Source organism: Poecilia mexicana, unplaced genomic scaffold (assembly GCF_051168715.1).
Source record: "Poecilia mexicana isolate PSO_F unplaced genomic scaffold, ASM5116871v1 scaffold_8, whole genome shotgun sequence".
NCBI classification, from domain to species: Eukaryota; Metazoa; Chordata; class Actinopteri; order Cyprinodontiformes; family Poeciliidae; genus Poecilia; species Poecilia mexicana.
In genome coordinates, this window is record NW_028263377.1 from 4,134,091 (window position 1) to 4,147,091 (window position 13,001).

At 40.5% G+C, this 13,001-nt stretch overlaps 1 protein-coding gene across 1 annotated transcript; it reads right to left on the reverse strand.

Moving 5' to 3' along the window:
• Window positions 1–40: 40 nt before the first annotated feature.
• rogdi (rogdi atypical leucine zipper) lies at window positions 41–12,374 on the reverse strand. The gene is made up of 11 exons (XM_014997622.2): window positions 11,987–12,374; window positions 10,431–10,502; window positions 8,929–9,011; window positions 7,193–7,247; window positions 7,035–7,115; window positions 6,063–6,158; window positions 5,869–5,967; window positions 5,376–5,489; window positions 5,244–5,293; window positions 4,472–4,598; window positions 41–3,092 (listed from the first exon to the last, which is right to left on the reverse strand). Exons 1-11 carry the CDS (start codon window positions 12,059–12,061, stop codon window positions 3,051–3,053), a joined length of 894 nt encoding a protein of 297 aa, XP_014853108.1. The 5' UTR covers window positions 12,062–12,374; the 3' UTR covers window positions 41–3,050.
• Window positions 12,375–13,001: the final 627 nt, after the last annotated feature.

A 13,001-nucleotide genomic window follows, 5' to 3' on the forward strand; every position in this document is an offset into this window, starting at 1 on the left:
AATCCTAATATCCATTCAGAAAAGCAGAGCTCAAACGAGGTTCTTTTAGAGTTTTATTGCACAGAGGAATCTTTTCCACATTTCATTTTACAGGCAGCTTCTCAAAACAGATTAACACTTAGAGTGCTGAAATTATTTGTTCATGATTAGATTAATGTTCCACAGATTAACCACATGAGAAACATAATAAATACAAACACAGAGCGGACAGAAACAAACGACACAAATAGCTTAGAGCTGGGTTAAATCCAGAGAATGTGTCCAAAGCTGGAAGGAAAACTGTTTTCCTCCTGCTGCTGCTCCTGATGCTGTCTAGTCAGCAGACACTTTGGAGTTACAAACTTAACCTGAAGAAGAGCAGTGTTAGTGGATATGAATGACTTCAGCATGGACCAGAGTACCAGCTGGGTTCCCTGTGGGACGATCTTTGTAGCTTACATCTGATATAATAAAGCACCAAAAATATGAAGAAAAAAAGAGAAGACTTTTAAAGCATCAAAGAGTCTTGAAATAGAGATACACCAAACAGAGATTAATGGTCGATTCCCATTTTATAATTATTGTACAATTCAGACCTGCTGATATTTTAGCCAATATCTCCAGATCTATAATCAACATCTCTTCCTGCTATTAATCGTTTACTATTAGTTTTGGGAGCAGATGTGATGTCATTGCTTTACTGCAATGCAAACATCACAGTGCAAAGAAATAGTCCTCTACATTCTCTATGAGGGCAGCCATATTGGATAAAGCCAGAATTCTATGACGGCATCTAGGGGCCAACATATTTAGACGAAAAAAATGGGTAACACTTTATTTGAAGGGGGTTGAATAAGACTGACATGACACTGTCATAAACATGACATAACACCTGTCATGAACATGAATAAGCCTTCATGAATATTTATGACTTTAAGCGTTGTTCGGTAAATTATGACACTTTTAATACAAAGTTGACATTATTCAAAATTAATGACAACTTGACATTAACCAAGAAATCATTACTGTTTAAACTTTATCTTTAATAACATAAAGTTACCTAATTTTTAAAGTGCAATCAGTAATACTTTTATAACAAATTTATATCAGTAATGATTTCTTGGTTAATGTCAAGTTGTCATAACAAAGACATTTTAAATAATGTCAACTTTGTATTAAAAGTGTCATAATTTACCAAATGACGCTTTATGACAACAGTCATAAATATTCATGAAGGCTTATTCATGTTCATGACAGGTGTTATGTCATGTTTATGACAGCGTCATGTCAGTCTTATTCAACCCCCTTCAAATAAAGTGTTACCAAAAAATGAGTAGTAAATTTATGGCAAAAAAAAAAAATCCACTAAAATCTCAGAAACTTTTTAGAAAAGCAAGTACATTTCTGAGTTTGAAATGTTAAATATTTGCTTTCAAGAACTCTGAAATTTTCTATTTTTCAAATTTTCTAGAAAATTTTGGAGATTAATGTAAAAATCTCTGAATTTTTTGTCAGAAATGTATTCCTCTTCCTCCCCGTCTCCATCGGCTGTAAGGCAACGCTGCAGCGAGGATTCTCCTTTCTCCTAAACGGGAGCTGCATCTTTCCGGTACAGAGAGAATGCGCGGCTATGTCATCAGTTAGCATGATGAACGCCGTTAGCAATACAAACTCTCTAAACATCTGTAACATTTAATGAGGTTTCATTTAAAAATAAAGGCTGCAGATATTTTTGTGGCAGAGCTTCCAGATCTGCTGAATCTGAATTCAGGCTGATGGTGAGTCTACCAGGATCATACCAGGATCTGCTGCGGTCAGTTGAAACCAGCACTCTAAGGCAGGGGTGTCCAAACTGTAGCCCCGGGTCCATTTGTGGCCGTTGGACTGATTTTGGTGGGTGATTCAGATGGAGACTTTTAATTTGTCATCAGTGAAAATTTATAATTTTCTTACAGTGAAAAATGTAAGAAAATTATAAATTTTCTTACATTTATAATTCATGAATTTTGTAAGAAAATTTCATAAATTTTCTTACAAAAAAAAAACAGCCAACAGAATGTTGGCTGTTTTTTTTTTTTTAATCAGAAGAACCACATGTCCCCAGAGACTATCACTGAAAGGCTGACTTTATTTTTTTTATCTAATTTATTAATTTTGGCTACATATCGCTAGTGTTTTGAGAGAAATGGACTCAAATCCGGAGAATAAATCTGTTCAATTGAGCCTGAACAAATTTAAACACTAATTGCTTTTTCTTTTAACTCAGCAAACGTAAAAACTCCCTTTTAAGCTTTTGATCTACAATGAATAACATCTCTTTCCTATCAAAATAAATGCATAATAAAATCAGACAATTTTATTAGCTTGATTTAATTGTGTGTGTGGGTTTTTTTTTTTACCATAAAGTTTGGACACCCTCGCTCTAAGGACGCTGATATGACTGACACAAAAAAAAATATAAACTATCTGTTTAAATGGGCCCTGTTCACTGACTGGAAAACATTTCAACTGGTTAGTCATTGGTCTGGCCTTAGCAAGCTAATAATAACAACAACAACAACAACAGGCTCAGGGTCACCAGATTTCAGTGTTTCTGTAACTTGTAGACATTAGAAGGAGCCTAGCAGTCAGCTGAGTAAATCCCAGAGAACAACTGAGGTGTTGGAGGGAGGAAAACAGAAACTAGCTAAATTTAAAGAAATCAAAGGAAATTTGGGGTTTTCAGGATGAACCTGAAAACACTTTGATGCTCAGTCCTTCCATCCCGATTGCAAACATTAGAGTTCTACATGATGAAATAATTTAAATAATAATCACATTCATTCATTGAAAGATTCAAGTTTGTATCATGAGTTGCCATACACACCCACACACACGTATGAGAGAAATAAAGGTCAGCTGGCCTAACTCCATTATGGTCTATAATATTGGTATCCAGTGGTGTGTGGCTGCTTTCAGCTCATGGAGCAACACTTTGACAGACTGCATGATAAATACATAGAAAAATAAAAGCTTTCCAGCGTTTCCCTTAGACTTGATTGGTTAGTTTGGTTTGTGGAGGACGGGCTGGATCAGAACGGCCTGTAGTTCCAGAAGCTGGAGAAGACGGAGATCTGGAGGGAAGAGAGGAGAGAAGATCCGGTTAGTGACTGGGTCAGAACCGACAGAGACGTGACAGAACCAGAACACACACCGATCCAGAACACACACACCGATCCAGAACACACACCGGCCCGTTAGTGACCTCCAGAAATGCTGCTTCAGGGATGAGACTCTTCAGTCAGGTCGTCACTGGAGGAACTACTATTTTGGATTAATTTTAAATGCTTTGAGGCAACATTAGACATGAATTCTTACTGTTTGAATCAAACCAGTTAAAATCAAAGAACAGTTCAAAGCTCCTCATTCTAGGACCTGATAGGGATCAGTTTATATGAAACCTGGCAGTTTGTTTCATTTTTCTCCAGACTGTATCAAGATCATGAATGTGAGAAATGAAGAAAAGTCTGAATTGAACTGGAAACAGCAAACTAAAGGTGTCTTCACACGTGACAGTCCGGTAGACTCGGCTCAACATTTGTTCCATTTCCAGCTGCTGTGGTTCTCAAACCAACCAAACCCTTTGAGAAACCTGTTCTCCTCCCCGCCTGTGGGGGAGCTGCACCAAGAACCACAGACGGAAACGACACAAAAACCTCTGAAGAAGCGGCTGAGCACAACTTCCTTCTTCATGAAATGCGAACGGAAATGGAGTGATATCAGATTTTAGCAGTTGGAGGATTTCTCTTTAATGTTTGGCAAAACACCACATGTCATTTCTCCTTCTAGAGCCAGACTAGCGTGTTTGTTTTGTTTGTATTTACCCAGAATGCCCTGCACTGTAGCCTACTTCCTGCTTTTGGAGCCGTCTCCGGGCCGCTTGCCATTCACATATGCATTGGAAATGCATCAGAGTTCACTTCAACTGAGGTTTGATTATTCATTCACAGCTTCCCAAGCGAAGCAGACTTTCTAGACAAATGGACTGGAGTCGGATTGAAGCGGACTGAACAGAGCTGGTGTGAACGCACCCAAAGAGATATTAGTACTGATTTGTGTTTGCTGTTGCTTTTTGGTGATACAAGCAGAAGAGGCTCTAGATTCGACATAGAGGAGTGTTAACCATTAGATGTGATGTCATTCCTCCACAGTGGAGTCTTATTATCCATTATCATTGCCGTCCTGCAGAGTTTGGAGCAGGAACAGAGGTATTGGTCTTCATAATTCTGCTTGGTCTGGATCTTTGACACTTCACTCAGAACTTCCCACAGAAACTACCAGCTGGACCCCACTGTTCACCACACATTGACCCATCAAACATTGAGTCATTTAAAGCAGCTCAGTGGAATAAACTCTTGAGTTTTCATCTAAAAACAAAAGCAGCAAGAAAACAAGCACAGCCTTGTAAGAAATGGCTCTGCTTCAGGCTGAGGCCCTGGTGATGCCGGCCCACCTTGTCCTTGAGTTGCTGACAGAGCTGCAGGGAGATGGTGAAGAACACCAGCGTGTCGCTGAGCCACGGAACCACACACTCCACCTTGTGAACGTGGCTCACCTCGAAGCGGTTGTTGTTGAGCTCACTGTGGAAGACAGTGTTAATGAAACACACAACCTACAGCAGCTGAGATCCTGGGTCAGCACCGTTTACTCTCTTCACTCAGGACTGAATCTCAGTCTAATTCAGTTTCCTGAGAACTCAGCTGGATGTTCATCCAGCAGCTGCTTAGACAGTCACATGACTTTAAACACCTCAAAAAAAACAACAACAAAAAACCAATCAGGTTCTCAGTCCAACGCTTCTAAGAATGGCTTTAAATGGCATATTGGAGAGGCGTTGTCATGATGACAGGCCGAAGGCAGGGTCAGAAAGAGTAGGAGCTTCTTAAAGAGACAGAGGCCCAATTTCAAGGCGTTATACTGCAAAATCAAATTTCTTATAAGTCATATTTGATATTAACAGCAGAATAATTACTTAACTGTGCTATAAAACAGCTCTACATTCCTAGAAAATATATAACACTGCCCTTTTTTCTCTATTGATCTGAGCTCGGTAAGCTGCTGTTTGCAGCTCAGTTCTGACTTAAAGCTGAACTCTCCTGGTTTGGTTTTCAATTTGTGGCCAAAGTAATTACACCATAGCCTGCCCAGCTTACTAAGGTTTCTTTCTTGATGCTCAATGAATAAAAACAATGACCAGCTCAGACTGAACTGGAAATCAAACTTACAACATCGCTCCTGGGTTGTGCAACACAGAGCTTCCTGTTGGCTTGAAGTTCTAGGGAAGACAGGAGGGAAAGCAGTGAGAGAGCAGCCGGATGAGCAGCAGGGAGGTCCACTGCAGGGTCACAGGGTCTGACCTTGGTGGTGTTGGGAGGGAGCACATGTAGCTGGTAGACGGTCAGACACAGCTTGCTTAAATTGATGTAAAAGTTCACCATCACGTCGCCAGGCATAGGGGGAGTGAACATTTTCTGGAGTTCAAATGACAGAAAATGGTGTGAGGCAACAGGAAGCTGCAGAAACGATGGCATCACACACCCTGGAATGGTACACACACTCACTACAACCAGAACCATCAGTGTTTTCTACTGGAATCTGATGAAACGGGACGATATGCAGTAACGCAGAACCAGAACAATCAGATTAAATCCCACTCAGCTGGATTCTATTCACTGATTAGGTCACTTCTGAACTAAACTGCTCCGACTGGACTTACAGCTTTCACAGGTGTGCAAAAATTTTTGTGGGTCCGTCACATAAAATCCCAATAAAACACACACAATGAGCCGCTCTGCTTGAAATGTGAAAAGTTTCCAGGTGTGGTAAGAGCCTTAGAAATGCTGGCCGAACCATCAGACCGCTGGTGGCGAGTTCTGGAAGAGTCAACGATGCCGGAGTGGTGAGGCGGTTTCGAGCTCGCGTCAGCTGCAGCATCACGGCGTCCATGAGCTGCAGAGTGAACAGAGCCGTCCGGTCGTTATGACTACTGCCGTCAGCCACGTCCAGCTGTGCACCGAGGTGCCGCCGAGTTCAGAGATACTGACCTTGTTGACCTCGGCGCCCGTCTTGAACTGGTAGGTGTCGTCGCGGCTGCTCAGAAGCAGCAGAGCCTGGTTCACGTGGTTCCTGGCGTCCTGGATCTGATGGATCATGGAGAACCGAGCAGTCAGACTTTACCCACGTCTGTCTCAACCTCCAGCTGGTCTTTTCATCACGTTACATGCTCAAGGTACATTTTCACTTCACAGTTTCTTATCTGCACTGCAAAATCGCCAAATCTTAAGTGTTTTTCATGTAGTTTCTAGTGCAAAATATATTAGTAAACTTGAAATAAGGCAGAAATAACTTACAAGTAATTTTGCAACAAGATATAGGAGGTTGGAATTTAAAAAAAATAAAATAAAAATAGGGGCGGGGGGGCAAATGTTACCATTTAGGATCATACGTGCTTTCATCTTACAGGTTCGACTTTCAAGAGACGTCATGAAACAGGAAGTTAAATTAGAACGGGGCTTAGGGATTGGTCAAAATTGTACGGTGTTGCAGTGATCGGACAGAAAATGAGAAAATACAGAAAACATTCAGGTGACTGGTCAGATTTGTGGAGGAGTTGTGATGACTGGTGAACATAGCAAGTAGGTGGAAAAAGTTTGCAAATGCTGAGTGAATTTGCATCAATGGTTGCAACTGCAACTTCCTGTAAGGACTGGTTAACCACCAATGACTTGTCAAGGTGTGTATTTTTAATGTGGGATTTCCCCCAGTGAATACATTTAATTAAACTCCAGATTATTTTATACTTTTTAGTGTGAACTGCTGTAGACAGACAATTATAGTTTATCGTTGTGTTTGTAGAATTGAAATAGTAAAATAATAACACAGTTATGTTGTTAAAATTGTTTCCAAGAGCATGACTCTGTGAAACAACTAACATCTTGTTGAAGGAAATGATCTTTGCTGCCTCTGAGCCTTTCTGTCAGCTGAACGTGTTGAAGTGATGGGGCGTGGCACGGTACCTGCTGCAGCTTCCACTGTTTGTCCTCTCTGAACTGAAAGTGCAGGACTTGGCTGCTCTTGGCAACCTTCAGGTTTATGTCCTGCAGAGCAAAGGTCAGCATTAAAAGATGCTATTCAGCTTCAATCAGCGTTTCAGGAAGCAAACTCCGTTACTCACCGCCTGAGTCAGAGCCTCTCCCTGCAGAGTCAGCACCCCCTTCACCTGATCCATGCTGCAAACACACAAGCAAGAGGTCAGCCTTTCACAAGCGTTACCATGACGACACGCAGAGCAATGCAAACTGGGACGCTCCAGGAACAAGTCGACTTCCAACATATCCAATGTTGTGAAACAGCATCCAAACACTTTGACCCATTTTTGTCCCATTAAAATGGACATTAAAATGTTAATGGATTCTCAGCCCCAATAACAAAAAACGTATTTGAATGAAAAAACCAAACAACATAAAGCCAAAGTGGAAATAAATACTGCATTCAACCAAAAGAGTGCAGATTATGAAGTCTGTATACTGTATTGCCCTTCAGTAATCACTAGATTTAAATAGAGAAGATGGGCTCATCCGACTACCTAATGCTGTACTACACGACTTTTTGCCCCTGTTTTCCCCTTACGATAATCTTAGATCGTTGGTCGATCTAAGATTGCTGCTGGTGATTTTGTAACCGATCATCCTGCAGTGTGTGGTGTGTTACCACACACTGCAGATCGTGGTGGCCGCTCCGATCTAAGGGGTTTTCCTCGACTGGGAGCTTAATGCAGCCTGCTGAATGTGATGGGTAGCCAATCAGAAAGAGCGGATTCTTCTCTGTGCTTTCTGAAGGTAAATAACGAGGTGAATCCCAAACAGCTGACACAGCGCAACCCAAAATCCAGCGGATATTGGAGATGATATGTGGAAACAACATTAATGTTTATCCAACATTTCGTGCAAAGAATATAGAAATGACAAGGAGAGAAGTTGGAGCCAAATTGCTACTGCAGTTCATAAACCCGGTAACTTTTCAGCTGTTCTTCGTTAACGTGACATAAATAGGTTACAATGATTTTCATTCAGTCAGGACTTTACGCTGACTCTAGTCACAGGCATCACAGGTAGATTTTAGTAAAGCATTGATTAATGCCTGATTTTAAAATTAATCAGGCATTAATCTGTCCATGTTATTTTGTCCAAAATAACATGGACACATTATTTTGTGCCCATGTGGCTGGACACCACACGGCACAATCGAACCTGATTGAACCGTTATACCTAGGATTTCTGTCGGCTAATGTGTGGTCTCAGGTTTTGAAAATGGGCCGACAGTCGGCCAACAACTCGTGTTGTGTGCGCTGGACATTACACAAAGGAAATGAGGAAGGGAGGGTCAGTGGAGAGCACCGGAGTTGAGCCCTTTTTCATTCAGTGTCATCAACAGAAAGAAAAAAGGCAGGAAGAGATGATAAAGCCGATAATTAAAATGAGATCGATAGGTTTAATTTATCGTGCAATTGATTTATCGTTTAACGCGACAGGCCTAGTATGAACACTTTTGCACTGTGAAGCACTAAATCAACTTAAGGGCAGATTTCAGAGAAATAAAGAAAGACGACAACAGGGGCAGTAAAGACATATTCACGGTCAAAGTTGAATTATTTTAGAGCCCTGGCTGTTTTAGATTGGCTGAATCTTCGTGTCATAAATGGACAAAACTAGCTCAGTTTAAGTAGCTGACTTATTATTTGAGGTAAGGACACACACAGAGGCAGACCGCCACTTCATCACACAGAAAGCCACTGTTACCTAACAAACATTGTCTGCTTACTGTAAACTACAGCTGACCAAGTGGAAGGCCGTGTAACAGTAGACCAGCTGCATGGCTCAAAACAAACAGGTGGGGCTTTGGAAAGCTTACGTTGAGCTGCCCAGGATGAAGTTCTCCTGCTTCAGCTGACTCTCCAGGCCCGGAGTGGGCATGGAGAAACGTCTGGATGCCTCCTGTTAACAAGAACCAACAAACATTTGAGTCAGCAGACCAACTGGATGACTCTGTCCTAGAGGTGGGACTCCAACATGAGGGGTACCACAGGGCTTAGTGTTGGGGCTTATTCTCTTGATTTTACACATTTCCTCTCCAGACCGTTTTCGTAGGCGTCAGATCGTTTCTGTACTGATTATATTCAGCTCCAATGTTTTTTTAAGCCAAACGTTGTCCTTTTTGATGGACTGCTGTTTTAGTATTTCAGTTCTGTGTCAACTTCTTGCAAGTGAATTCTGATGAGGTAGAAACTCAAAATTTTGCCACTGAAAATCAAATAAATATAGTCCCCAAGATAAACAATAAGAATTCATTTTAAAATTGTAGTCTCTTAGACTTTTAGAGCCTTATGTGGTCAAACCCAAACCCATCTCCTTGACCTTCTACATACTCTTGCAGTCTAATTTCTTCCAGTCAAAGTCTGTTAATGGTTCCATAAACACATTTTGAGACAAGAGAGAATGTATTTTAGAGTGGTAACCCCCAGATTTTGTAATGTGTTGCCACCAAGAACCATCTTGATTCTGTGGATAGAGCTGATAAATGCATTCAGAGTGGAGTTTTACTAGTTTTATGTTGTATGATGTTAATCTTATCTTTTGAGTTCTTCTACACTTTTTTGCATTGTAAAGACCTTTTTGATATTTGACCAGTAAAAGTTGCTGTATAAATAAATATTTACTTATTTATAAGTAATAAATCTTTCTGCCTAAAGCCTGTGATCTTTCTCATCCTTAACCAAACATCCATTATATTCTTCTGCAGGAGTTTGCTCCTTCCTGTACAGATCCTTACCGTCTCTAATCTAAGTTGCTTCAGTATACTCCTGATTAAATTCCTCCCTGTCTTACTCACTAAAGGATATGTTTTCTTGTTTAGAAGTTCCTTCATGTCACCGGTGACATCGGGCGTATTATTGGGGAAGTGCTGAGCTAGTGTTGTCCACACAGAACCTTGTATTGTCATTCCCACACTCACTCATATCCCTGATGTCCTCCCCCTGGCTGGCACAGTGCATCCCAATCTGTTGCCTCAAAGCTCAACAGTCTTAAGGTTTCTTCAGTTTTCTGTGATCATTTTCTTCAAGTTCTTTTTTTTTAACCATATTACTTCTGAACAAGGGGTTATGATGTTAGTATTCTTAATAACAAATATATTAATATTTACCCATCCTAAATATTATAGACCAAAAGTTTTCATATAATCCTTTATAATAAAAAGATTTCATTCCTCTTTCAAGCACTTAAAGAGAAATAAAATATGCTTGGAGTTGAAATGGTTAAAAAATGGAGTTCTTTGTTATTCTTATTGATATTTTCTCAGTTTCTTGATAAGTTCCTGAAATTGTTTTATTGCTTGGCACTAAACTCAACTCCTACCTTGAGGATCTCCTGAAGCTGCTTCAGGACAGCATGTACTTCTTCTTTCAGCAGCCAGTTAAACTCCTCCTCCTGCAGAGAAGAGAAAAATACTTAATCCCTATAAGATTAATACAAGCACCTGGGAGTTACTTACAGATTGGAGAAGTACCTTGACTTTTTTTTTTTCACATTTTGCCATATTTCAATTGCAAACCTCAATGTGTTTTATCAGATCTTCATTTTCATTTAGGTTTTAAAACAAATTCCCAGGCCTTGCAGCTCTGTTCAATTCATCATCTATACATTTTGAAAAGGATGAGCCAACCGGAGGCCTTCCAGGAAAACAATCACTGCCCATCATCCAGAACATGTCATCTCTATGGTAACACATGGTGGTACCCAGACCAGCTTGTGGGGGGATGGGTTGTTTTTTTTTCAGACTTGGGGGTAGGGGGAAGTCAGAAAACTTGAGACTGTGGTCAGAGTTCACCTTCCAGCAGGACAATGACCCTGTTAGAATGTTGGCATGGTCAAGTCAATGTCCAGAATTAAATCCAACTTGGAATCTGTGCAAACCCTGAGGAGTGATGCTCACAAATGCTCTCCATTGGATCTCTTGAATTTTTAATTTAAACATTTAAGCCTTTTTATATACAATATCACAAAGCTAAAATTTAATTTATTTTAAAATAAGAAAATACACCATCTATTGCCTAAGATCCAGTAACCATGCAGTCCTTTAGTGAAAGCTTGATCATTTGTAGCAAAAGGATGCATCAGCAGCTAGAACAAGACTTCTAACATGTGAAAAGCTCAGTCTGTTCCACTTGATAGCTTAGGTCTTTCTGTTCAGTGTTGGGGTTTTATTTTCGATTAAAACAACTGGATAGCAAAAAATGTAATTTAGAAATAAAAAAATAAAAATAAAAAAACAATTTGAACTGTGAGAAGAAAAGTTGTTCTATACATGTTAAATGTAACATATTTTTGTACAGTTTTGGCTTAATTGTTATTCTTTCAGCAAATGACCTTTCTCGAGTCTGCATTTTCCAATTTACTATTAGTCAATAAAGATAATGACTTTATCAAAAATCGATTCATCACGTAATTTCGATCATTCCTTTCAGCCCTAGGTAAGATGTGGAATAGTTCCGTTGGTGGGAATAGTTTTACAAGACACTGTGGACCCAAAGAAACAAACTGGTTCCTCCTTTCAGTGCGGCATGTTTTGCTTTAAGCTGAGGTTAAATTGACACATTGAGCAATGATTTAATAAAAGCCAGACATCTTAGCTATGCATTGATGTATTTTGGACCCATTGGTCTCAGTTACTGGCCTCCATGTTCAGTGATGCTCTCTATCACACCGGGCCTTCTGTCTAACGGCGGTGACAGCGCGAGCTCCTGCTGCCCTCGCGCCTCACCAACATTTAGGATGGTATCGTGCTGCTGTGACCAGGAACTGAACAGTAAAATGTCCCGAAAGCGACAGGCTATAGGCTGGGTAAGGATGAGACAGCTAGCTGTGTGTTTCAGCAGGTAGTCCCTGTGTGTCTCCCGGTCGGAGGAGCTTACCAGCACGGCTCTTTCCACCTGACTGGCCGCGGACATCTTCGGCAGCTCGGACAGGGACCTCTGAGGATGCAGCATTTTCTGCGGCCAAGAGACAAACCCTGGTTGAGGAGTTTAGCAAGATAGTCTTTTCTCTGGGATCGCTGTGGGTTTTTTTTTTTATTTGTGCAGCCCACTAGCTTAGCGGAGGATGTGTTGCGTTCGAGACAGTCGAAAATGATATTGCCAATGACAGGAAAAAATTATCTTCTTACAATAAACGTAAAAAATAAGCCCTCTGTGACAGACAGTAACCACTGCGCAATAACTATTAACTGGCTTTCATCAAAAATGCTAAACATACGTGTAACTTTAAAGACAACTGAAAGCAGGACGTTTGAGGGATCTGTTGTTTTGTGTGTGTGTGCAGGTAATCGTTTTTCTCTGTCCTATTTGTCTTAAAAATATGAGCATTTTGATATTTAAGTTGCCTGTAAACACTCTTCTCGAGCTGAGAGAGTTTAAAAATTCATATCGCCCCCAAAAATTCCCCAAAAGACAAAAATGTTATACTTTACGAGACGCATTAAACGCAACATTCCCTTGGTCACACACTTGCTATTAAGATGTCCCCACCCACTAAGCCTTATATGGTAAGCCCCGCCCAATCACACACTACCAAACCCCAGCATGCAAAGTTCAGATGACTCGTTATCAGCGGTCAGCAGTGGATCGATGGAGTAAATAAACTGAGTCACAGTTTGAAGCTGTTTTCCAACAAAACAGCTGCAAAGCGAACAACGCGGTGTGTAAACACCGTTTGTGTGTTTTATGTTGTTTAGTTTGGGACATTTAGTGGTAAATATTCAGCTCACTGTAGTCAAGTTTATTTGCGTAGCAGTTCAAAGTGCTTTACATCATAGTTGAGACATTGTTTACAGAAACGATTGAGTCGTGTGGTTTTTCACTTAAAAGTGAACCATGTCAAAGTCCCGCCGGCCAGAGGAAGTATTGATTTCCACCGTAGAATCTGACAAAA

Bases quoted from the DNA above. Each gene is read 5' to 3' on its own strand.
- rogdi (XM_014997622.2), bottom strand. From the start codon at position 12,061: ATGCTGCATCCTCAGAGGTCCCTGTCCGAGCTGCCGAAGATGTCCGCG. The intron at 5,490-5,868 runs GTTCGGCCAGCA...TTTGAACTCCAG, and splicing joins TCGCCACCAGCGGTCTGATG to AAAATGTTCACTCCCCCTAT. The intron at 4,599-5,243 runs GTAAGTTTGATT...TGTCTTCCACAG, and splicing joins CACAACCCAGGAGCGATGTT to TGAGCTCAACAACAACCGCT.